The 25,871-nt window shown below is 41.9% G+C and overlaps 1 protein-coding gene across 43 annotated transcripts in view; it reads left to right on the forward strand.

Annotated features, from left to right (window-relative positions):
• PDE4DIP (phosphodiesterase 4D interacting protein) overlaps positions 1–25,121 on the forward strand; it is a 224,462-nt gene extending 199,341 nt beyond the window's left edge. For 10 of the 43 annotated variants that reach the window (XM_067727485.1, XM_067727498.1, XM_067727483.1 and 7 more), the window contains 7 exons: positions 17,072–17,311; positions 18,667–18,783; positions 19,341–19,567; positions 20,728–20,871; positions 21,975–22,113; positions 22,406–22,452; positions 24,088–24,278. In XM_067727485.1, coding sequence (XP_067583586.1) covers positions 17,072–17,311; positions 18,667–18,783; positions 19,341–19,567; positions 20,728–20,871; positions 21,975–22,113; positions 22,406–22,452; positions 24,088–24,129 — 956 coding nt within the window. In that variant the 3' untranslated portion in view covers positions 24,130–24,278. Of the gene's footprint in view, positions 1–17,071; positions 17,312–18,666; positions 18,784–19,340; positions 19,568–20,727; positions 20,872–21,974; positions 22,202–22,405; positions 22,453–23,350; positions 23,412–24,087 lie in introns of those variants that run through there. The other 33 variants (XM_067727458.1, XM_067727459.1, XM_067727457.1 and 30 more) reach the window with 15 other exon arrangements.
• Positions 25,122–25,871: the final 750 nt, after the last annotated feature.

Genomic DNA, 25,871 nt, shown 5'->3' on the forward strand with positions numbered 1-25,871 from the left:
AAACCTCAGTCATTGAGGATCCCAATAAGAAGAGAGGGGAGCTCTCACACACAAAGCCCAGAGGTTGGTGACATGAACAAGATCCAGCCTCGACATCCTTAAAAATAGGCCACAAGAGTCGAACTATACCCACCTGCATGGTCTGAGACAAGTTAATCAAAGTCCAGATTATACAGTAATTCAAAAACAAATACACAGAACTGTCCTGGTGATATCATCATTTGAAAATGTCTTGAATGTTGTGAATTCTGACCACCCATGCAGCCAATGTTGCAGAAAACCTGCTCTTACCCCAGTGAGAAAATTAAAAGTTTTTTTAAAGAAATTTTTATTCTGGAATTTTTGTCAGAAAAATAATTTGCAGATATATTCTCCAAGTCTTTTTAGTGTCATTGAAAGACAAAACTTTTAAATTTTGTTGAAGGTCAATTAATCAAATTTTTTGTTTTATTATTTATGCTTTTCTTTATGTCCTAGCTAAGAAATCTTTGTCTATCTCAAGATCATAAAGATTTCCTTGTATTTTTCTTATTGCAGTTTTATAGCTTTTGCTCTTATGTTTAGGACTGCATTTCACTTTGAGTTAATTTTGTATGCGAAGTGAGAAAAAGGTTAAAGTTCTTCCAGCACCATCTGTTACAAAGACTGCCATTTCCCATTGAATTACCTTGGCAGCTTTGTTGACAGTCAAGTGACCATAACTTCTGTTAATAATATTTTGTAATTTTTAGTATATTCATCTTTCATATTTTGACTTATACATAAATATTTCTCATGTATGTGGGATAACATTTTTATTTCAATTGCCAAATAATTGGGTTTTTTGCTAAGATATAGAAACACAATTGACTTTTCATCACCATGACTATCTTCTAATTGCTTGGCAATCTATTGAAAAACAATTGCCAAGGCAAAAAAAAAAAATCACTTCTCAATATATGTGTGAGTCTATTTCTGAATTCTCCATTCTGTTCCATTAATCAATATGCCTATTCTTACACCAATACCAAACTGTCTACATTGTTAGAGTTTTATAGTAAATTTTGAAATCAGGTTGGGTAAGTCTTCATACTTTGCTCCCTTTTTATTTTTTTTTCTCTTTTAAAAAAATGTTTAAAATTTATTTTTTATATTGGAGTATATTTGGCTTACAATGTTGTGTTAGTTTCAGGTGTACAGAAAAGTGATTTAGTTATACATATATCAATTCTTTTTCAGAATCTTTTCCCATATAGGTTATTGCAGAGTATTGAGTTCCCTGTGCTACACAGTAGGTCCTTGTTGATTATCTATTTTATATTAAAGTGTGTTTATGTTAATCCCAACCTCTTAATTTATCCCACCCCCTCAACCCTTTCCGCTTTGGTAACTATAACTTTCTAAGTCTGTGAGTCAGTTTGTTTTGTAAATAAGTTCATTTGTATCATTTTTAAAGATGCTACATATAAGTGATATCATATGATACTTGTTTCTCTGTCTGACATACTTCATTTAGTATGATAATCTCTAGGTCCATCCATGTTGCTACAAATAACATTATTTCATTCTTTTTTATGGCTGAGTAATATTGCATTGTATATATGTACCATATCTTCTTTTTTTTTCTTTTTATTCTTTTGAGACATTTATTTTTAACATCTTTATTGGAGTATAATTGCTTTACAGTGTTGTGTTAGCTTCTGCTGTATAACAAAGTGAATCAGCGATATGTATACATATATCCCATATCCACCCTCTCTTGCATCTCCCTCCCACCCTCCCTATCCCACCCTTCTAGGTGGTCACAAAGCACAGAGCTGATCTCCCTGTGGGATGCAGCTGCTTCCCACTAGCTATCTATTTTACATTTGGTAGTGTATATATGTCAGTGCTACTCTCTCACTTCATCCCAGCTTACCCTTCCCCCTCCAAGGGGGAAGTCCCTCTTGAGCGTCCTCAAGTCCATTCTCCACGTCTGCATCTTTATTCCTGTCCTGCCCCTAGGTTCATCAGAACCTTTTTTTTATTTTATTTTTTAGATTCTATATATATGTGTTAGCATATGGTATTTCTTTTTCTCTTTCTGACTTACTTCACTCTGTATGACGGAGTCTAGATCTATCCACCTCACTACAAATAACTCAATTTCGTTTCTTTTTTATTTTATTTTATTAATGTCTTTATTGGAGTATAATTGCTTTACAATGGTGTGTTAGTTTCTGCTTTATAACAAAGTGAATCAGCTATACATATACATATATCCCCATATCTCCTCCCTCTTGTGTCTCCCTCCCACCCTCTCCGACCCCTCTAGGTGGTCACAAAGCACAGAGCTGATCTCCCTGTGCTATGTGGCAGCTTCCCACTAGCTATCTATTTTGGTAGTATATATAAGTCCATGCCCCTCTCTCACTTCATCCCATCTTACCCTTCCCCCTCCCTGTGTCCCCAGGTCCATTCTCTACATCTGCGTCTTTATTTCTGTCCTGCCCCTAGGTTCTTCATAACCATTTTTTTTCTTTAGATTCCACATATGTGTGTTAACATACGGTATTTGTTTTTCTCTTCCTGACTTACTTCAATCTGTATGACAGACTCTAGGTCCATCCACCTCACTACAAATAATTCAATTTTGTTTCTTTTTATGGCTGAGTTAATATTCCATTGGATATAGGTGCCACTTCTTCTTTATCCATTCATCTGTCGATGGACACTTAGGTTGCTTCCATGTCCTAGCTATTGTAAATAGAGCTTCAATGAACATTGTGATACACGACTCTTTTTAAATTATGGTTTTCTCAGGGTATATGCCCAGAAATGGGATTTCTGGGTCATATGGTAGTTCTATTTTTAGTTTAGTTTTTTTTTTTTGAATTTTTGTATTTTATTTAATTTATTTTTTTATACAGAAGGTTCTTGTTAGTCATCAATTTTATACACATCAGTGTATACATGTCAATCCCAATCACCCAGTTCATCATATTTTTAGTTTTTTAAGGAACCTCCGTGCTGTTCTCCATAGTGGCTGTATCAATTTACATTCGCACCAAGAGTGCAAGAGGGTTCCCTTTTCTCCACACCCTCTCCAGCATTTATTGTTTGTAGATGTTTTGATGATGGCCATTCTGACTGGTGTGAGATGATACCTCATTGTAGTTTTGATTTACATTTCTCTAATGATTGATGATGTTGAGCATTCTTTCATGTGTTTGTTGGCAATCTGCATATCTTCTTTGGAAAAATGTCTGTTTAGGTCTTCTGCCCATTTTTGGATTGAGTTGTTTGTTTTTTTGACATTAAGCTGCATGAACTGCTTGTATATTTTGGAGATTAATCCTTTGTCAGTTGCTTTGTTTGCAAATATTTTCTCCCATTGTGAGGGTTGTCTTTTCATCTTGTCTATGGTTTCCTTTGCTGTGCAAAAGGTTTTATGTTTCATTAGGTCCCATTTGTTTATTTTTGTTTTCATTTCCATTTCTCTAGGAGGTGGGTCAAAAAGGATCTTGCTGTGATTTATGTCAAAGAATGTTCTTCCTATGTTTTCCTCTAAGACTTTTATAGTGTCTGGCATTACATTTAGGTCTTTGATCCATTTTGAGTTTATTTTTGTGTATGGTGTTAGGAAGTGTTCTAATTTCATTTTTTTCAATGTCGCTGTCCAGTTTTCCCAGCACCACTTACTGAAGAGGCTGTGTTTTCTCCGTTGTGTATTTTTGCCTCCTTTAACAAAGATAAGGTGACCATATGTGCATGGGTTTATCTCTGGGCTTTCTATCCTGTTCCATTTATCTATATTTCTGTTTTTGTGCCAGTACCATACTGTCTTGATTACTGTAGCTTTGTAGTATAGTCTGGAGTCGGGGAGCCTGATTCCTCATGTTCCGTTTTTCTTTCTCCAGTTTTGCTTTGGCTATTTCAGGTCTTTCATGTTTCCATACAAATTGTGAATTTTTTTGTTCTAGTTCTGTGAAAAATGCCTTGGTAGTTTAATAGTGATTGCATTGAATCTGTAGATTGCTTTGGGTAGTAGAGTCATTTTCACAACGTTGAGTCTTCCAATCTAAGAACATGGTATATCTCTCCATCTGTTGGTATCATCTTTAATTTCTTTCATCAGTGTCTTATAGTTTTCTGTGTACAGACCTTTTGTCTCCTTAGGTAGGTTTATTCCTAGATATTTTATTCTTTTGTTGCAAGGGTAAATGGGAGTGTTTCCTTAATTATTCTTTCAGATTTTTCATCATTAGTGTACAGGAATGCACGAGATTTCTGTGCATTAATTTTGTATCCTGCTACTCCACCAAATACATTGATTAGCTCTAGTAGTCTTCTGGTAGCATCTTTAGGATTCTCTATGTATAGTATCATGTCATCTGCAAACAGTGACAGTTTTACTTCTTCTTTTCTGATTTGGATTCCTTTTATTTCTTTTTCTTCTCTCATTGCTATGGCTAAAACTTCCAAAACTATGTTGAATAATAATGGTGGGAATGGGCAACCTTGCCTTGTTCCTGATCTTAGAGGAAGTAGTTTCAGTTTTTCACCATTGAGAACAATGTTGGCTCTGGGTTTGTCATATATGGCCTTTATGATGTTGAGGTAGGTTTCCTCTGTACCCACTTTCTGGAAAGTTTTTATTGTAAATGGGTGCTGAATTTTGTTGAAAGCTTTTTCTGCATCTGTTGGGATTATCATATGGTTTTTATCCTTCAGTTTGTTAATATGGTATATCACACTGATTGATTTGTGTATATCGAAGAATCCTTGCATTCCTGGGATAAACCCCACTTGATCATGGTGTATGATCCTTTAATGTGCTGTTGGATTCTGTTTGCTAGTATTTTGTTGAGGATTTTTGCATCTATGTTCATCATTGATATTGGCCTGTAGTTTTCTTTTTTGTGACATCTTTGTCTGGTTTTGGTATTAGGGTGATGGTGGCCTCGTAGAATGAGTGGGAGTGTTCCTCCCTCTGCTATATTTTGAAAGGGTTTGAGAAGGATAGGTGTTAGCTCTTCTCTAAATGTTTGATAGAATTCGCCTGTGAAGCCATCTGGTCCTGGGCTTTTGTTTATTGGAAGATTTTTAATCACAGTTTCAATTTCATTACTTGTGATTGGTCTGTTCATATTTTCTATTTCTTCCTGGTTCAATCTCAGCAGGTTTTGCATTTCTAAGAATTTGTCCATTTCTTCCTGGTTGTCCATTTTATTGACATATAGTTGCTTGTAGTAATCTTTCATGATCCTTTGTATTTCTGCAGTGTCAGTTGTTACTTCTTTTTCATTTCTAATTCTGTTGAGTTGAGTCTTCTCCTCTTTTTTCTTGATGAGCCTGGCTAGTGGTTTATCAATTTTGTTTATCTTCTCAGAGAACTAGCTTTTAGTTTTATTGATCTTTGCTATTGTTCCCTTTATTTATTTTTCATTTATTTCTGATCTGATCTTTATAATTTCTTTCCTTCTGCTAACTTTGGGGGGTTTTTTGTTCTTCTTTCTCTAATTACTTTAGGTGTAAGGTTAGTTTGTTTATTTGAGATGTTTCTTGTTTCTTGAGGTAAGATTGTATTGCTATAAACTTCCCTTTTAGAACTGCTTTTGCTACATCCCATAGGTTTTGGGTCATCGTGTTTTCATTCTCATTTGTTTCTAGGTATTTTTTGATTTCCTCTTTGATTTCTTCAGTGATCTCTTGATTATTTAGTAGTGTATTGTTTAGCCTCCATGTGTTTGTATTTTTTACAGTTTTTTTTCCTGTAATTGATATCTAGTCTCATAGCATTGTGGTCAGAAAAGATGATTGATGTGATTTCAGTTTTCTTAAATTTACCAAGGCTTGATTTGTGACCCAAGATATGATCTATCCTGGAGAATATTCCATGAGCACTTGAGAAGAAAGTGTATTCTGTTATTTTTGGATGGAATGTCCTATAAATATCAATTAAGTCTATCTTGCTTAATGTGTCATTTTTTTAACATCTTTATTGGGGTATAATTGCTTTACAATGGTGTGTTAGTTTCTGCTTTATAACAAAGTGAATCAGTTATACATATACATATGTTCCCTTATCTCTTTAATGTGTCATTTTTGTTTCCTTATTTATTTTCATTTTGGATCATTTCATTTGTTTCATTATTTATTTTCATTTTGGATGATCTGTCCATTGGTGAAAGTGGGGTGTAAAAGTCCCCTACTATTACTGTGTTACTGTTGATTTCCCCTTTTATGGCTGTTAGCCTTTGCCTTATGTATTGAGGTACTCCTATGTTGTGTGCATAAATATTTACAATTGTTATATCTTCTTTTTGGATTGATCCCTTGATCATTATGTATTGTCCTTCTTTGTCTCTTTTAATAGTCTTTATTTTAAAGTCCATTTTTTCTGAAATGAGAATTGCTACTCCAGCGCTCTTTTGATTTCCATTTGCATGGAATATCTTTTTCCATCCCTTCACTTTCAGATTGGATGTGTCCCTAGGTCTGAAGTGGGTCTCTTGTAGACAGCATATATACGAGTCTTGTTTTTGTATCCATTCAGACAGTATGTGTCTTTTGGTTGGAGCATTTAGTCTATTTACATTTAAGGTAATTATTGATATGTATGTTCATATTACCATTTTATTAATTGTTTTGGGTTTGTTTTTGTAGGGCTTTTCCTTCTCTTGTGTTTCCTTCCTAGAGAAGTTCCTTTAGAATTTGTTGTAAAGCTGGTTTGGTGGTGCTGAATTCTCTTAGCTTGTGCTTGTCTGTAAAGGTTTTAATTTCTCCACCAAATCTGAATGAGATCCTTGCTGGGTAGAGTAATCTTGGTTGTAGGTTTTTCTCTTTCATCACTTTAAATATGTCCTGCCACTCCCTTCTGGCTTGCAGAGTTTCTGCTGAAAGATCAGCTGTTAACCTTATGGGGGTTCCCTTGTATGTTATTTGTTGCTTTTCCCCTGCTGCTTTTAATATTTTTCTTTGTATTTAATTTTTCATAGTTTGATTAATATGTGTCTTGACATGTTTCTCCTTGGATTTATCCTGCCTGGGACTCTCTGCACTCCCTGGACTTGATTGACTACTTCCTTTCCCATGTTATGGAAGTTTTCAGCTATAATCTCTTCTAATATTTTCTCAGACCCTTTCTTTTTCTCTTCTTCTTTGGGACCCCTATAATTTGAATGTTGGTGCATTTGATGTTGTCCCAGAGTCTTTGAGACTGTACTCAATTTTTTCATTCTTTTTTCTTTTTTCTGCTCTGCAGTAGTTATTTCCAGTATTTTATCTTCCAGGTCACTTATCCGTTCTTCTACCTCAGTTATTCTGCTATAGATTCCTTCTAGAGAACTTTTAATTTCATTTATTGTGTTGTTCATCATTGTTTGTTTGCTCTTTAGTTCTTCTAGGTCCTTGTTAAACATTTCTTGTATTTTCTCCATTCTGTTTCCAAGATTTTGGATCATCTTTACTATCATTACTCTGAATTCTTTTTCAGGTAGACTGCCTATTTCCTCTACAGTTGTTTGGTATGGTAGGTTTTTACATTGCTCCTTCACCTGCTGCATATTTCTCTGTCTTCTCATTTTGTTTAACCTTCTGTGTTTGGGGTCTCCTTTTCTCAGGCTGCATGTTCGTAGTTCCCACTGTTTTTGGTGTCTGCCCCCAGTGGGTAAGGTTGGTTCAGTGGCTTGTGTAGGCTTCCTGATGGAGGGGACTGGTGCCTGTGTTCTGGTGGGTGGGGCTGGATCTTGTCTTTCTGGTGGGCAGGTCCACGTCTGGTGGTGTGTTTTGTGTTGTCTGGGAACTTACTATGATTTTAGGCAGGCTCTCTGTTAATGGGTGGGTTTGTGTTCCTGTCTTGCTAGTTGTTTGCCATGGGGTGTCCAGCATTGGAGCCTGCTGGCTGTTAGGTGGAGCTGGGTCTTAGTGTTGAGATGGAGATTTCTAGGAGACCTCTTGCCAATTGATATTACATGGGGCCAGGAGGTCTCTGGTGGGCCAATGTCCTGAACTCGGCTCTACCACCTCAGAGGCTCAGGCCTGACACCAGGCCAGAGCACCAAGACCCTGCCAGCCACACAGCTCAGAAGATAAGGGAGAAGAAAAGAAAGAATAATAAAAAATTATTAAGATAAAAAAATTTTTAAAGTAATAATAATTAAAAAAAGAAGAGAGCAACCAAACCAATAAACAAATCCACCAATGATAACAAGCGCTGAACACTATACTAAGATAAACATAAAAACGAGAAACAAGTCAGTTGCAGGCAGTAAACCCCAAGTCTACAGTTGCTCCCAAAGTCTACCTCCTCAATTTTGGGATGATTCGTTGTCTATTCAGGTATTCCACAGATGCAGGGTACATCAAGTTGATTGTGGGGATTTAATCTGCTGCTCCTGAGGCTGGTGGGAGAGATTTCCCTTTCTCTTCTTTGTTCACACAGCTGCTGGGGTTCAGCTTTGGTTTTGGCCCCATGTCTGTGTGTAAGTCACCCTCAGGCATCTGTTCCTGCCCAGACAGGACAGGGTTAAAGCAGTGGCTGATTAGGGGACTCTGCTCACTCATGTCAGGGGGAGGGAGTGGTACGGTAGTCATAATTGGAATGCAGGGTAAGCCTGCAGTGGCAGAGGCCGGCATGATGTTGCAACAGCCTGAGGCACACCATGTATTCTCCCGGGAAAGTTGTCCATGGATCATGGGACCCTGGCAGTGGCAAGCAGAACAGGCTCCTGGGGGGATGTGTGGATAGTGACCTGTGCTTGCACACAGGATTATCAGTGGCTGCAGCAGCAGTGTTAGAGTTTCATGCCTGTCTCTGGTATCCAAGCTGATAGCCATGGCTCGCGCCCGTCTCTGGAGCTTGTTTAGGCAGTGCTCTGCCTTCTGTGGGCAAATGCGGAAGGAATCCCCTCTCCTTGGACAGTCCGAAACAATGGTCTCTTGCCTCTTAGGAAGGTCCAGAGTTTTTCCTGGACTCCCTCCCCACTAGCTTTGGTGCACTAGCCCCGTTAAGGCTGTGTTCACACAGCCAACCTCAGTCCTCTCCCTGGGGTCTGACCTCTGAAACCCAAGCCTCAGCTCCCAGCCCCCACCTGCCCTGGAGGGTGAGCAGACAGGCCTCTCAGGCTGGTGAGTCCTGGTCGGCACCGATCCTCTGTGTGGGAATCTCTCCACTTTGCCCTCTGCACCCCTGTTGCTGCGCTCTCCTCTGTGGCTCCAAAGCTTTCCCTACTCCCACCCCGACTCTCCACCAGTGAAGTGTCTTCCTAATGTGTGGAAACTTTTCCTCCTTCACAGCTCCCTCCCAGAGGTGCAGGTCCCATCCCTATTCTTTTGTGTTTGTTTTTTCTTTTTTTCTTTTGCCCTACCCAGGTATGTGGGGATTTCCTTGCCTTTTGGGAAGTCTTGAGGTCTTCTGCCAGCATTCAGTAGGTGTTCTGTAGGAGTTGTTCCACATATAGTTGTATTTTTTTTTTTAGATGTATTTTTGATGTATTTGTGGGGAGGAAGGTGATCTCCACGTTTCACTCCTCTGCTATCTTGAAGGTCCCCCACCTACAGTATCTTTTTTTTTAACATCTCTATTGTAGTATAGTTGCTTTAAAATGTTGTGTTAGTTTCTGCTGTATAACAAAGTGAATCAGGTATACGTATACATATATCCCCATATCCCCTCTCTTTTGTGTCTCCCTCCCACCCTCCCTATCCCACCCCTCTAGGTGGTCACAAAGCACAGAGCTGATCTCCCTGTGCTATGCGGCTGCTTCCCACTAGCTATCTATTTTACATTTGGTAGTGTATATATGTCAGTGCCACTCTCTCACTTGGTTCCAGCTTCCCCTTCCCCCTCCCCATGTCCTCAAGTCCGTTCTTTATGTCTGCGTCTTTATTCCTGTCCTGCCCCTAGGTTCGTCAGAACCATTTTATTTTTATTTTTTAGATGCCATATATATGTGTTAGCATAAGGTATTTGTTTTTCTCTTTCTAACTTACTTCACTCTGTATAACAGACTCTAGGACCATCCACCTCACTACAAATAACTCAATTTCGTTTCTTTTTATGGATGAGTAATATTGCATTGTATGTATGTGCCACATCTTCATCCATTCATCTGTCAATGGACAATTAGGTTGCTTCCATGTCCTGGCTATCGTAAATAGTGCTGCAATGAACATTGTGGTACATAACTCTTTTTTTCTTTTGAAATTAATTATTTATTTTTGGCTATGCTGGGTCTTCACTGCTGCGTGTGGGCTCTCTCTAGTTGCGGCAAGCGGGGGCCCCTTCTCCCTGCGGTGCATGGGCCTCTCATTGAGGTGGCCTCTCCTGCTGTGGAGCACAGGCTCTAGGCACGCAGACCTCAGCAGCTGCAGCACTTAGGCTCAGTAGCTGTGGCTCACAGGCTCAGAGCGCAGGCTCAGCAGTTGTGGCACACGGGCTTAGTTGTTCTGCAGCATGTGGGATCCTCCTGGACCAGGGATCGAACCTGCGTCCCCTGCATCAGCAGGCAGACTCCCAACCACTGCACCACACGGAATGCCCCATAACTCTTTTTGAATTATGGTTTTCTCAGGGTATATGCTCAGGAGTGGGATTGGTGGATCATATGGTAGCTCTGTTTTTAGTTTTTTAAGGAACCTCCATACTGTTCTCCATAGTGGCTGTACCAATTTACATTACCACCGACAGTGTAGGAGGGTTCCCTTTTCTCCACACCATCTCCAGCATTTATTGTTTGTAGATTTTTTGATGATAGACGTTCTGACCAGTGTGAGGGGATACCTCATTGTAGTTTGGACTTGTACTTTTCTAATAATTAGCAATGTTGAGCATCTTTTCGTGTGCTCTTTGGCCATCTGTATGTCTTCTTTGGAGAAATATCTATTTAGATCTTTTGTCCATTTTTTGCTCGGGTGGTTTTGTTTTTTGATATTGAATTGTATCAGCTGTTCGTATATTTTGGAGATTAATCCCTCGTCAGTCACAGTGATTGCAAATATTTTTTCCCATTCTGTGGGGTGTCTTTTCATTTTGTTTATGGTCTCCTTTGCTGTGCAAAAGCTTTTAAGTTTAATTAGGTCCAATATCTTTATTTTGGGTTTTATTTCATTAGTCTAGGAGGTGGATCCAAAAAGATATTGCTGCGATTTATGTCAAAGAGTGTTCTGCCTATGTTTTCCTCTAAGCGTTTTATAGTATCTGTCTTACATTTAGATCTTCAATCCATTTTGAGTTTATTTTTGTGTATGGTGTTAGGGGATGTTCTAATTTCATTCATTTACATATAACTGTCCAGTTTTCCTAGCACCACTTATTGAAGAAACTACCTTTTATCCATGTGTAGGCTTGCCTCCTTTGTTGTTAATTGACAATAGGTGCATAGGTTTATATCTGGGATTTCTATCCTGTTCCATTGATCTATAAGTCTGTGTTTGTGCCAGTACCATACTGTTTTGATTACTGTAGCTTTGTATTAGTCTCAAGTCAGGGAGCCTGATTCCTCCAGCTTTGTTTTTCTTTCTCAAGATTGCTTTGGCTATTTGGGGTGTCTTGTGTTTCCATACAAATTTTAAGACTTTTTGTTCTAGATCTGCAAAAAATTCCATTGGTAATTTGATAGGGATTGCACCGAATCTGTAGATTGCCTTGGGTAGTGTAGTCATTTTCACAATATTGATTCCTCCAATCCAAGAACATGGTGTATCTTTTGATCTGTTTGTGTCATCTTTGATTTCTTTCATCAGCATAGATTTCAGAGTACAGGTCTTTTGCCTCCTTAGGTAGGTTTATACCTAGGTATTTTATTCTTCTTGATGTGATGGTAAATGGGATTGTTGCCTTAATTTCTCTTTCTGATCTTTTGTTGTTAGTGTATAGAAACGCAAGAGATTTCTGTGTATTAATTTTGTATCCTGCAACTTTACCAAATACATTGAGGAGTTTTCTGGTAGCATCTTTAGGATCTTTCTATGTGTAGAATCATGTCATCTGCAAAAAGTGACAGTTTTACTTTTTCTTTTCCAATTTGGCTTCCTTTTATTTCTTTTTTCTCTCTGATTGCCGTGGCTAGGACTTCCAAAACTGTGTTGACTAAAAGTGGCAAGAGTGGACATCCTTGTCTTGCTCCTGATTTTAGAGGAAATGGTTTCAGCTTCACACCATTGAGTATAATGTTAGCTGTGGGTTTGTCATATATGGCCTTTGTTATGTTGAGGTAAGTTCCCTCTGTGCCCACTTTCTGGAGAGTTTTTATCATAAATGGGTGGTGGATTTTGTCAAAAGCCTTTTCTGCCTCTATTGAGATGATCATATGGTTTTTATTCTTCAATTTGTTAATGTGGTTTATCACACCAATTGATTCATGGATATTGAAAAATCCTTGCAGCCCTTGGTTAAATCCCACTTGATTGTGGTGTATGATCCTTTTAATGATTTGTTGGATTCGGTTTGCTAGTATTTTTTTTTTTTGAGGATTTTTGTGTCTATGTTCATCAGTGATATTGGCCTGTAATTTTTTTTGTGTGTGTGGTATCTTTGTCTGGTTTTGGTATCAGGGTGGTGGTGGCCTCATAGAATGAGTTTGGGAGTGTTCCTTCCTCTGCAATATTTTGCAATAGTTTCAGAAGGATAGGTGTTAACTCTTCTTTAAAGATTTGCTAGAATTTGCCTCTGAAGCCATCTGGTCCTGGACTTTTGTTTGTTGGAAGTGTTTTAATCAGTTTCAATTTCAGTAATTGTGATTGGTCTATTCATATTTTCTATTTCTTTCTGGTTCAGTTTTGGGAGATTGTACCTTTCTAAGAATTTGTCCATTTCTTCTAGGTTGTCCATTTTATTGGCATATAGTTGCTTGTAGTAGTCTCTTATGATCCTTTATATATCTGTGATGTCCATTGTAACTTCTTCTTTTTCATTTCTAATTTTATTGATTTGAGCCTTCTTCCTTTTCTTCTTGGTGAGTCTGGCTAAAGGTTTATCAATATTGTTTATCTTTTCAAACAACCAGCTTTTGGTTTAATTGATCTTTTCTATTGTTTTCTTTGTCTCTATTTCATTTATTTCTGCTCTGATCTTTATGATTTTTTTCCTTCTGCTATCTTTGGGTTTTGTTTGATCTTCTTTCTCTCGTTGCTTTAGGTGTAAGGTTAGGTCGTTTATTTGATATTTTTCTTGTTTCCTGAGGTAAGATTGTACCGCTGTAAACTTCCCTCTTAGAACTGCTTTTGCTGCATCCCATAGGTTTTCGATCATCATGTTTTCATTTTGTTCCTAGGTATTTTTTTTTTAACTTCCTCTTTGATTTCTCCAATGATCCATTGGTTGTTTAGAAGCATATTGTTTTGCCTCCACATGTTTGTGTTTTTTTAGTTTATTTTTTTCTTGTAGTTGATTTCTAATATCATAGTGTTGTGATTGGAAAAGATGCTTAATATGATTTCAATTTTCTTAAATTTATCAAGGCATGCTTTCTGGCTCAGCATATGATCAATCCTGGAGAATGTTGCATGTGCAATTGAGAAGAATGTGTATTCTGCTGCTTCTAGATGGAATGCTCTATAAATATCAATTCCATTTGGTCTAATGTGTCATTGAAGGCCTATGTTTCCTTATTGATTTTCTGTCTGGATGATCTGTCCATTGATGTAAGTGGAGTGTTAAAGTCCCCCACTATTGTGTTACTGTTGATTTTTCCTTTTATGGCTGTTAGCATTTGCCTTATATATTGAGGTGCTCCTATGTAGGGTGCATATATGTGTACAATTGTTATATCTTCTTGGATTGATCTTTTGGTCATTATTCAGTGTCCTTCTTTTAGTCTTTGTTTTAAAGTCTATTTTGTCTGATATGAATATTGCTACTCCAGCTTTCTTTTGATTCCATTTGCATGGAATATCTTTTTCCATTCCCTCATTTTTAGTCAGTATATGTCCCTAGATCTGAAGTGGGCCTCTTGTAGACAGCATATATATGGGTCTTGTTTTTGTATCCATTCAGTCAGTCTATGTCTTTTAGTTGGAGTATTTAATCCATTTACATTTAAGGTAATTACTGATATGTATGTTCTTATTGCAGTTTTGTTAATTGTTTTGGATTTGTTTTTGCAGGTCTTTGTTCATCCCTTCCTCTTTTGTTCTCATCTCTTGTGATTTGATGATTATCTTTAGTGTTGTGTTTGGATTGATTTTTGTGTGTGTGTGCATGTATCAATTGTAGATTTTTGGTTTGCGGTTACCATGAGATTTTGAGATAGCAGTCTATATATATACACAAGATTTTTTTAAGTTTTAAGTTGCTAGTCTCTTACTTTCAAATGCATTTCCAATACCCTGCATCTGTACTCTCCTCTTCTCACAACTGCTGGTTTTGATATCACATTAGAGTATGGATGATTTCCTACCTTTACAGTATGTTTGCCTTACCAGTGAGCTTTCCCATTCATAATTTTCTTGTTTCTCATTGTGGCCTTTTCTTTTTGGCCTAGAGAAATTCCTTTAGCATTTGTTGTAAAGCTGGTTTGGTGGTGCTAAATTCTCTTAGCTTTTGCTTGTCTGTAAAGCTTTTGATTTCTCCATCAAATCTGAATGAGAGCCTTGCTGGGTAGAGTATTCTTGGTTGTATGTTTTCCCCTTTCATCATTTTAAATATATTGTGCCACTCCATTCTGGCCTGCAGAGTTTCTGCTCAAAAGTCAGCTGATAACCTTATGGTGATTCTGTTGTATGTTATTTGTTGCTCTTCCCTTGTTGCTTTTAATATTTTTTCTTTGTCTTTAATTTTTGTCAGTTTGATTAATATGTGTCTCAGCATGTTCCTCCTTGGGTTTATCCTCTATGGGACTCTCTGCTCTTCCTGGATTTGACTGACTGTTTTCTTTCCCATGTTAGGGAATTTTCAGCTATTATCTCTTCAAGTATTTTCTCAGGCCCTTTCTCTCTCTCTCTTTTCCTTCTGGGACCCCTATAATGTGAATGTTGGTGCATTTAATGTTGTCCCAGAGGTCTCTTAAAGTGTCCTCATTTCTTTTCATTCATTTTTCTTTATCCTGTTCCAAAGCAGTGATTTCCACGATTCTGTTCTTCTGCTTCATTTATTCTGCTATTGATTCCTTCTAGTGTATTTTTCATTTCAGTTATTGTATTGTTCAACTCTGTTTGTTTGTTCTTTAGTTCTTCTAGGTCTTTGTTAAATATTTCTATCTTCTCAATCTGTGCCTGCATTCTTTTCCTGTGATTTTGAATCATCTTTACTTCATTACTCTGAATTCTTTTTCAGGTAGATTGCCTGTCTCCACTTCACTTAGTTGTTCCTCTGGGGCTTTATCTTGTTCCTTCGTGTGGAACATATTTCTCTGCTTTCTCATTTTGTCTAACTTTCTGTGTTTGTTGTCTCCTTTCCACAGGCTGCAGGATTGTAGTTCTTCTTGCTTCTGATGTCTGCCCCCTTGTGGGTGAGGTTGGTCCAGGGGCTTGTGCAGGCTTCCTGGTGGGAGTGACTGGTGCCTGCCCACTTGTGAGTGGAGTTGGGTCTTGTCCATCTGGTGGGCAGGGCCAAGTCATGGGGTATGTTTAGAGGCAGCAGTGGACTCTGGACGACTTTATGCAGCCTGTCTGCTGATGGGTGGTGCTGTGTTCCCACCCTGTTGGTTGTTTGGCCTGAGGCATCCCAGCATTGGAGCCTGCAGGCTGTTGGGCGGGGCCAGGTCTCAGTGCCAAAATGGCGACCTCTAGGAGAGCTCATGCTGTTGAATATTCCCTGGGGCCTCCACCACCAGTGTTCTTGTCCCCACTGTGAGCCACAGCTGACTCCTGCCTCCTCAGGAGATGCTCCAAGACCTGCAGGTAGGTCTGGCCCAGGCTCCTATGCAGTCATTGCTTTGCCCTGGGTCCCAGTGCTCATGAAACCATTTTGCACTCTCTAAGACTGGATTCTCTGTTTCTCACAGTCCTGTGGAGACCCTACACTCAAGCCCCACTGGCCTTCGAAACCAAATGCTCTGGTAGCTCATCCTCCCTTTTACAGTACCGCAGGCTGGGGAGCCTGACATGGGGCTCAGAACTCTCACTCCTGTGGGAGGACCTCTGCAATATAATTATTTTCCAGTCTGTAGAAGTGGGTATGAGATTTGATTATATCATGAAAGCACCCCTCCTACCATCTCGTTGTGGCTTCTTCTTTGTCTTTGGATGCAGAATATCTTTTTGGTAGGTTCCAGTGTTTTTTGTTGATGGTTGTTCAGCAGTTAGTTGTGATTTTGGTGTTTTCATGAGAGGAGGTGAGCTCAGGTCCTTCTACTCTGCCATCTTGTCCTGCACTCCTCTTCATTTATCCCATTTAGTGAGAATATTCATATAGCTCATTGCAGAAATATTAATGTGTTTGGTTAAGACCTGTGGCCCTGATGCAACTGGGTGCATGTATTATATGGTATATGCATCCTATAGCCTTGCTAAAAACCAAAACAAATTCTATCTTTTTAACTACATTTGGCTTCAACACTTTTAGATGAGCAATTGTGGTCTTGTAGAATATTTCTTAGATCTCTTCTTCCCCCAGTACATAGAAACAGGCTATGAGTGGTGAGTGGAGGTAAAAAAAACTAGAAGAAATTGAGACGTCCAGTTAGTTATGATCCCTGGTCTGTGGTACCCCACTCCCATTCTTACATGCTGCCCAAAGCCCTGATGCCTTCCTCCTCCTCTCCCTTTGATTCCCAAATGTGGAGGTCATCACATCTCCTTCTCCCTCAGCCCCTCCCCTTCTCTAGTTCAGTATTGATCTCCTGCCCTGGAAGACCCTGCTGTCTAGCCTGCAGGACTGATGTTAATAAGGTGAAATAATAGGCTTGACTTATCTGCCAATCAAATGCCCTCTAGATGGAGGAGGGTCATTTGAGCCTCCAAGGAAACTCCATGCTGGAGTGTATGCCATCTCAGTGTGCACCAGGCCCTGCATAGGAAAAGTGACATATCCATCACAGGTGTGTTCCTGGGACCCTGAAATTACAGTGGGGTCCTTGGCAGAAAGGAATGTCAGAGGAGTGTTCTGACAAATGCTTGGAAATACTTGGTTCAGTGCCACCAGACCCTCCGTCCTCTCTCTACTTTTCAGCTTACACCTGGGATGCCTGTCACCAAGTCCCTTTGAGCAGTGACTTGAGCCACCTGGTGGCAGAGATCCAAGCTTTGAGAGGGCAGCTGGAGCACAGCATTCAGGGGAACAACTGTCTGCGACTACAGCTCGAGCAGCAGTTGGATGGTGGTGCCAGCAAAACCAGCCTCAGCCCCTCCTCTGTTAACCAGAAATTCCCCACCAACACTGACCCTGGAAACAAGCAGCTGCTCTTCCAAGGTAGGAAGGAAAAGGGAATCAGGAAGCCCTCAGCCAGTGGGGAGGTCCCCAAGATGTCTACGGTGGAAGGGACAATCTCGCCTCTTCCACGCTCCTTAAGGTCAGGGTGCAATCGAAGGTGCTTCAATACAGTGCCTTGAGAGCGTGGGATTTAGGGTCAGATCTGGCTCCAGATTCTGAGTTTGACACTTACGTGTTGTTTGCCTTGTGTTTAAACTCCTCAGGTATTTAAGCCTTAGTTTCCTCATCTTTAACATGAGGATAATAATAATATACACTGTGCATAGTTATATGGAGCATTAAGTGAAATAATTTACCAGTGCCTGATGCAATAAGTGCTCAGCAGTTAACAGCTGTATGTATTAATGCCTATTCTTTATATTTGCAGAGGGCTTTAAAATCTACCACGTTTTCAAACAAATTTTCAAATAATTTCATCAGAGCTAGGGTAGATTTTACTATCTCTGTATTTTACATGAGAAAACGTAGGCACTGGGACAATTAACTGACATGCTAAGGTTTACAGGAGTTAAGAGGCCAATCGAAGATTCGAAGCAGAAGTTTTGATCTGCTGTGTTCCTCCCACCTCACTATGCTCTGTCTCGGTGTTGCTTCTCTTTCCTCTCATGCTTTCCCCTCTCAGAGCCTCCCCACAGCACCAGCCAGGACTCATCTGAACTGGCTCAGTCACTCCTCCTCATCAGCATACAGCACAGAGGCCTGAGATGGAAAGCAGGTTCTAAGCCACATTTGCCTGAGCAGGGTCATTTCTGTCTCTTCGTGATATTTTCCAATACCTCCCCTGGAGGATTGCTGCCTGGTCTCCAATAGGGCATCTCAAACTCACCAAGGCTTATGTCTCCTATTCTTCTTATACTACTACATGCTTTCTAGTATGTCTCTTTCTTATACTACTACATATTTTCCAGCACTGACTCATCAGAATGGTGATTAGAGTGCTGAGTTTAATCGCCCATAAATCCATTCGTTCTTTGATCAAATATTTTTAACATATATACTACATATATTTATACGTATTTATATTTAGTTAGAAAGCGTTGTATTAGACACACTGCATACAATATTATATTCAAATCAGGGGTTAGAAAAATATATCTAATAATTTTTCAAACTAGAAGTTGCTTTCTCATGGAACAGCATTCAATTACAGGAACATCTTGCTCCAAATTAAGTGGTTTGTTTTCCACTGGTTTTGACTGTGGTACATGGGTGATGATTATGTAAGAGGAGAGTCATGCTGCCTTAGATCTCCAGTAGTGAAGATAGGCTGTGCATGTGTTTCAGGAGCAGTATATTCCAGGGTTCCTAAAGTTGTGGTTATCTTTACTCCCTAGACTCAGTTGCCTCCCCTCCAGTTCGGGATGTGGGCATGAATTCTCCAATTCTGGTCTTCCCCAGCTCTTCTCCCGCTGCTCATGGCTCAGAGACCACAACCTTCAACAGGACAAATGGTAAATAGGGCAACTACAGGACTCAGGGTCTAATGATGGAAAATGACTAAAGCAAGTAACCTTTGGTTCTCTATATGCACATTATCTGAATTTAGAGATTTTTCTCTGCATGTCCCACGGCCTTTAGCCCTACTCATTCCACCTCCTGTGGCTGCCTTTTTTGTCATTATTCTTCCTCCTGTGGTTTTCCTATTGCTCTGGTATTTCTTCATTGCACTGTAATCTCTTCCTTCTTGAAAGTGCTCTCTGTATCCAGCTTAATTTCCTTGTCTGTGTCTTCTCAACCCCCAAATTTAAAATTTTTTTAAATTTGTCCTGAATATTTCATTTGTCAATAAGGATAAAATTTGCCTCCTGGCAATTTTATCATTATGAGATGATGTAAGAAAGATTATGAAAATATAGAACCCAGAATATCCATGGACTTCACACTTGTACTTTCCAAGACTGTCATTCTTGTTTCTGGCCTCTTGCACTATTTGATGTCCATTTTGGATTGAACTGAGGATGATTATGTATAACAGTGGATTCTGTGTTATTGTGGTTTTATTCTTCAGAGCTGGGTTTGGATGCTTCTCCAGTAATGAAGAACCCTCCCAAGCTGGAGGGTGATGCTACTGATGGCTCCTTTGCCAATAAGCATGGCCGCCATGTCATTGGCCACATTGATGACTACAGTGCCCTAAGACAGCAGATTGGGGAGGGCAGACTGCTGGTCAAGAAGATAGCGTCGCTCATGAGATCAACCTGCAACTTCCCTGGCCTTGAAGCTCCAGGCACAGAGGTAATCACGTTTTAGCTTTTAGGTGCACCTTTTCCTTAGGCCCTTTCTTCTTCTGATTTTAGCTTCTTCTCCCTCTATTTTTTTTTTCCTGCTCCACATCTCCCATCAGCTGAGGATACATCTTCCATTGATATCCAGCTAGGCCTTTTATCTTCATTTGCTAATTTCACTACAAGCTCTGCTCTGTTCCAGATGTAGCTGACTTGCTATTTCCCCTCAGAACCACAGAAAAGCATGTGCAGCATTGCCGTCCTCATCAGTAGAGCACGTTAAGCGTCAACATACACACAATGCTGTACTGAGTACCCTTTGGTAGCTTATTATCTGCTAAAGTCATGCTGGCATATGACCATCTGTGGGCAGAATAAAATCACTTAATCAATTGGCTGGAAAATGAGAATCTGTGTCCATATGGGCCAAATATGTGGAAGGGGTGAGGAGGGTGGCAGCCATGGAATTTCTCTGCTCACACTGAGCAAGGCGGGAGAGCAAGCAGCAAGGCTTCTCAGAGCCCTTCCCCAGGGAGAGATCCAGGTAGTAGCTGCTGTGCTGTCTGAGATACTGGAGATGCACAGGCATGCAGGGACAGCCCTGCCCTCAGGGGCCCCCACGATAGAGAGGGATGCCCACACCTGAGTAAATAAATATAACCAGGGGCTCCAGGCACAAGGTTACAAGGGCTCTGGGTGTGAGGGCATGAACCCAGAATCAGCTGTTATCCAAGGCAAGGCAAGTAACAGGTTCATGGGGGGGTGCCAACAGGGGATATGTAAGTTCTCGGGGGAGAACATGCCAGGTAAAGGGAGCGGCACCTCAGTCCTTGGAGCTACAAGTGGTGCAGTCCATTTGAAGCATAAGGTGTGATTTACGGAAGGACAAGGGGGCCAGTGCAAAACTAGGGACCTTAGACTCTGGAGCATGAAGCAGGACTAGAAGCTAAAGAATGTGGGGAAAGCTGGAATCAAATGCATTCTTGCAAATCAAGAGGTCCCTGCTGAGGTCAGAGAACCTTGGCTTCCAGGTTAGAAAAGGATTTCACAGGTTTAAGCAGGCCTGTGTCTACGCCTCACCCACAAAGGAAGCTGAGGCCAATGCTCAGCAAAAAAAAAAGTGATGTCTCAGCCCCGGGGATGTCCATGGCTACCTCCCCCTTTTCCCAGGTGATGGGCAGTGAAGGCATCCACGAGCTCAGGAACAGCGCCAACGCCCTTCACCACCGACTGGAGGAGGCGGCGTCCCTCCTCACCATGTTCTGGAGAGCAGCCTTGCCAAGTTCCCACGGCCCTGCGCTGGACAGCAAAGCGGTAAGAAGCCAGCATCCCCTACTGGCTCTGCCCCCAAATATCCTTCTGCCTCCTTGGTCAGCAGATCCTGAAGGTCAGGAGCCGAATGGGCAGCTGGGACCAAGGGGACCTGAGGGGGCGTCCCTGGAGGCAGACCTCTTCTCCGCGGTGGCTGCTTTCAGTGCAGCTCTGACTCCAGCCCCTCTCCCCACACCCCTGACCCCCAGGATAAGTAAGCAAAGAGTAGAAGGAAAGGACATGGAGGAGGCAGAGACACGAGAGCCCTGGTAACCCCTAAATGTTCCGTTTCTTTAACTTTCTGAAGTTTGGCTGCGCTGAAGTTCAGGACCATGTTAAAACATCAACATCTCCTTTCCCTTCCTAGCCCACCCCCACCTCCAGGTCCACATAGTCAGGCAGGATCACAGAATGTCACCAGGAGTCACCCAGCCTCTTGTAGCCACCCCCTGGAATCCCAGAAAATCACTTACATCTGCGTCACAGGGTCAGGCCTGGGGAGAGTCACCCTCCCCCAGGTGCTCTCAGATCTCAGACTGCTTTCTGGTTGGTGACCTTGGATAGGCGGGTTTCAGGATCCCACCCAGGGGTTCCAACTCCAGACTAAGATCACTGACACTTTAGGGGCCCCAATTATGTTAATTCCAAGGAGGGAGCATTTTGCCATCTTGTGGTTGGCAGATATATTTACAAACTTACTGTCTCAGGCCAGCCCCGTCTCCCCAGGCGTGATATCCAGGCATAATATTCCCAACGACCAAGTCTTACTTGTGATGCCCAAGTGATATAACTATGTCAGCACGAAATCTGAGCTCTTGTTCACAGCTGGGAGCTTCAGTGTGGCCTGGAGTCAGGTTCTCTGCAGCAACAGGAGTGTAGCCTCTGCTAATCTGCACGGGGGCTTCCAGGTCCTCAGAGCTCCCACTTCATGGCCCATCCTGAGCCACCACCACCTGCTGGAGGGATTGAGAGGCTTTGATGAGGGAAATCTGCTCCAAAACTACTTGAGAAGATGGTAGAATCCTATCTGGAGCTGTAAAGAGCCACCGAACACAGGGTGCTTTAGGCCTTCTGACCGTTGACAGAGAGCCTGTTTTTCTTCCCAGGGAGAGTCCATGAAAAGGGAGCTTCTGGAACTGAGAACCAAACTATCCAAACAGGAGAGTCTCCTTCAGAGCACAGCTAAGCATCTGAAGACCGCCAACCAGCAGAAGGAGAGCATGGAACAGTTTATCTTCAGCCAGTGTGGGTGCCCCCAGCCAGGGAATGGGACAGGAAATGGGGGTCCTTCCAGGTCCGCCACCTGTGCTGTGAATGGACAGAGACCAGAGAGGTTAGGGGATGGGGGAGACTGATGTGACGTCTCTAAACCTCCTGTGCCATCAGTAATCGTGGAGGCAGAGGAGGGGACACGGGGTGGGGGGGCAGCAGGAGACCCCAAGCTGAGTGTCCAGAAAGACAAGCTTTAGAACACAAATCCAACGCAAGCGTGGGCCCACTGGTAATTTCTGCCTTGGGGGCTGCTTTCTCGTTTCAGTGACCAGGACACACGATGTTTTGAAGAAGGCAAGGACGAATTTGGAGGTAAGGAAACTACTGCACCAGTCGGAGCCATAGAGCCCGCCCCAAACTTATCACCGTCTGTCATCAGAGTGTGCAGGTGATCCTTGACCTGCTCTGACCTTCCAGGAGCAGATGTCTGGTCCATCTGTGGGAGCTCGGGTCCTCATGGGCATCCCTCTAGATTCCATCCTCATCAGCCCTCCACCCCAATCAGCAACCTCCCTTGACCTCTCGGTTGACCCTTACTTTGTCATCATCTTCCCTCCTTATTCCAATTCTGTCTCCTTTATGCCAGGTCAGGAGTGGGGAGAAATGCAGTTCAGTTGATTCTCGAGGTCAGAGGACACATGGGGTCTGCCTCTGAAGCAGCTTTCCGTAAAGGGATCCTGAGGCCTGTCTTGTGTTCTGGGGTTTCCTATACCATTATATGGAAAAATAATGGAAAGATGCAACCTAATAAGTTGATTTCACTGCACACTATTGGGCTGAAAACAGCAATTTGATTTTGATATCTCTTTTTCTTTAAGCAACAACACAAAAGAAAATCCTTGGGTCTTATCGATCTGAAAGAGCATTTGGTAATAAGAAAAAACTGAAACACAAAGGGCAAGATATTATCTCTATGGCAGACCTTCTCTACTTTTATTTAAAACATTAACACATTCTCTAGCAACCGCTTTGATGAAAAACTTGAGGTCTTAGAAATGGCCTAAAAATCAAAAACTAAACCTTTTACCTTGGACTTTAAAGCTTTGCCATAAGCAATTAAGCACATTCCTAGGAATGTTCCTAAATTGTAACCTAAGAGAATGTTGACCCCACAGTATGAAAATGGGTTGGGCCATAATTTAACTCTGTTTTGTTTGTCTGTTTTGCTAATTTCTTCTGTTTTTCTCTGATGATTCCTCTCTTTCCTGAGCCTTTTTAGAAGAACACTTACAAGATTGCCTCTGTAAAACCTTATTCCTGCCTCAGCAAAGGTAACCCAACAGCCTCTCATACCTCCTGGCTTCCCCAGTTTGGAAGTATCCTTCCCACTTCCCCTAGGCCACTGGAAAGGCCCCAAGCCTGAGATCTAATCCCAGGCTTGTTGCTAAGTGGCTGTGTGGCTTTGGCTGGCCCCAGTCTCTGTGAGCCTGCTGACCCTCATCTGTAAGAGGCGGCACTAGAGTTAGATGATCTCTGAGGTCCCTGCTGACCTGGCCCCTCCCCCTCCTCATCAAGTAAACAGAACATAAACTTTAATAGGAGGACGTCCCTGCAAAATGTTCTCTCCTTCCTACAACAGGCTGCTTCTATATATGCCTGTTTCATACTAAGCATTTCCTTTCCTGGGAGATTGCAAAAGCCATCCTTTTGCTCCAAAGTGAATTGGAGAGTGAACTGGCCCCTGAAGAGGGAGTGGTAGGGTCCGGCCACCTGGTGTGCAGTGGCTTTGAGCAGAAATATGACCACAGGAGGTGGTGGGAAGCTTTTCCTCTAACCTGGTGGCCCCAGTTGCTCCTCCAGACCTCAGCGCGTCCCCTCAGCTCATCCTCGTGACAGGCTCTCAGCGTGCTCCTGGCTTCTGTCACCACTCAGATCTCTCTCCAGCCTCAGTTAGCCACCAGCAGTGCCTGATAATGGACTCTTACTTTGTGTTATTTTCGTCTGCAGGTGAAATCCCTAAGGGCTCTGCCGTGCACTCCAGTCCTGTGACCCTTGCCTTCCAGGAGCCAAGCAAGAAGCGAAGCCACCAGAGGTCCTTAAAACTGCAGGAAGGGTGGGCCTGCCCCCCTGCTTTGCAGCTCCCTGTCTGCTGAGGAGGATCTGGGCCCCACTCCTCCACACCTGCTGGAAGGTCTGAAAGGAGTCAGAGATGTGGCCTGATGGGGCAGGGCGAAAGGCAGAGGGCCTCTCCTGCAGTTGAGGAATAACCAGCCAAGGTCCACTGGACCCAGCACTAAGCAAAACAGGCATAGTTTGTAGAAGACCTTGTGACACTGCTTTTGAATGCCCCAGGGGGATGGGAACCAGCAACAGCACATTTCTCACCTCATCCTCTGAGGGTCAACTCAGGGGAAATAGGACCTGCTTCCTAGCAATGGAGCATGTGGTCCCCACGCTGGAGCTCCACAGCAGATCTAAAAGCACAGGACTGAGCAGCGGTGCCCTGCAGGACAGTGTTGGCAGACCTAACCTGGGCCAGCGAGCTGGGTCACAGTCAGGCTGGGGATTGGTCTACACTGCAGCACCTGAGTTATTTGAATCCACGTGGTGAGAGCAGTGATTCCCAGATGCCATCTCATGCTTAGCCTAGACCTCCTATTTCTGTTCTATTATGATCTCCAAAAAGTGTACTGACCTTACTCTAAATATGCTGTCCCATTTTGTCATCCCAACTTCTCTGGGAACTAGGGACTAATGGCCACACCAAGCCCATTGAAAGTCTTGTGTAAAGCAAATCAGTGATCATTTTTAAGTGACATGTGAGGAACCCCCAGTTGCTAAAGCCTAGTCTGTGTCTTCACAGTGCTTTAGAATGTGTGTATGTGTGTATAAATGTATGATATATATTTATATATGTTGCTATAGCGATATGTTGAAGGCTAACATAACTGGTGGATAGGGTCAGTGGGAGGAAAGGAAACAGTCTTTTTGGTGGCTATTAAAGCAAAATATGTATAAAGAAATAAAGTTTTCTTCACCTGCTTAGTTTCTAATTTCTATACCAGTCCTCAGAGTGAGTGTGTAAAAACAGGAAAGACAGACCGTCATTAAAAAGCTAACTGTCTGAAGCAGAATCAAAATGGTGGAGTAGGTGGATATGGAGCTCCTCTCCCCAACAGACATATCAAAAATACATCTACATATGGAGCACTCCTCCTTGAAAAGTGACAGAACTAGAAACCAAAGCTGCAAGAAAGATCTACATGTAATTAATTGGGTAGGAAGGGGAAAAAGAAGAAGACCTGGGTCAGCTCCTGGGCTCCTTGGTGGGATCTGCAAGGAGAAGGTCCACAAGGGTAGATCCTTGCCCTGGGGAGTGAGCAGATTGAGTCACAATATGGGCATCCCAGTCCTGGGGTCCTGCATGGAGTGGCCAGGCCCCCTTGCCTCTTGGGAAGTCTGTTGAGACAGAAGGGTTGGAGAAGACTAGACTCTACTCAGCAGCAGTGCATGCTGGCTTGCTGACAATCAGGGCAGAGACTGTTGCACTGGGAGCAGCCCCCTTGCTGTATTTCCCAGTCCAAAGGGGCAAATGCCCTGGCCCCACTCACTCCACACCACAAGCTGGCACAAAATCTTGCCAGAGACTAGATCTAGTCGTGCAGAGACAGACCAGGATATCTGGGGTGTGATCTAGGAGTAGCCTCAGATGCCACAGTCAGCAAGGGCTCAGGGCAACAGGTGTAAATGCAGCAAACATTAGTGTGTGTCCATGGTGGCACAACAGGAGT

This window comes from Pseudorca crassidens, chromosome 2, assembly GCF_039906515.1.
Source record: "Pseudorca crassidens isolate mPseCra1 chromosome 2, mPseCra1.hap1, whole genome shotgun sequence".
Taxonomy (NCBI): Eukaryota; Metazoa; Chordata; class Mammalia; order Artiodactyla; family Delphinidae; genus Pseudorca; species Pseudorca crassidens.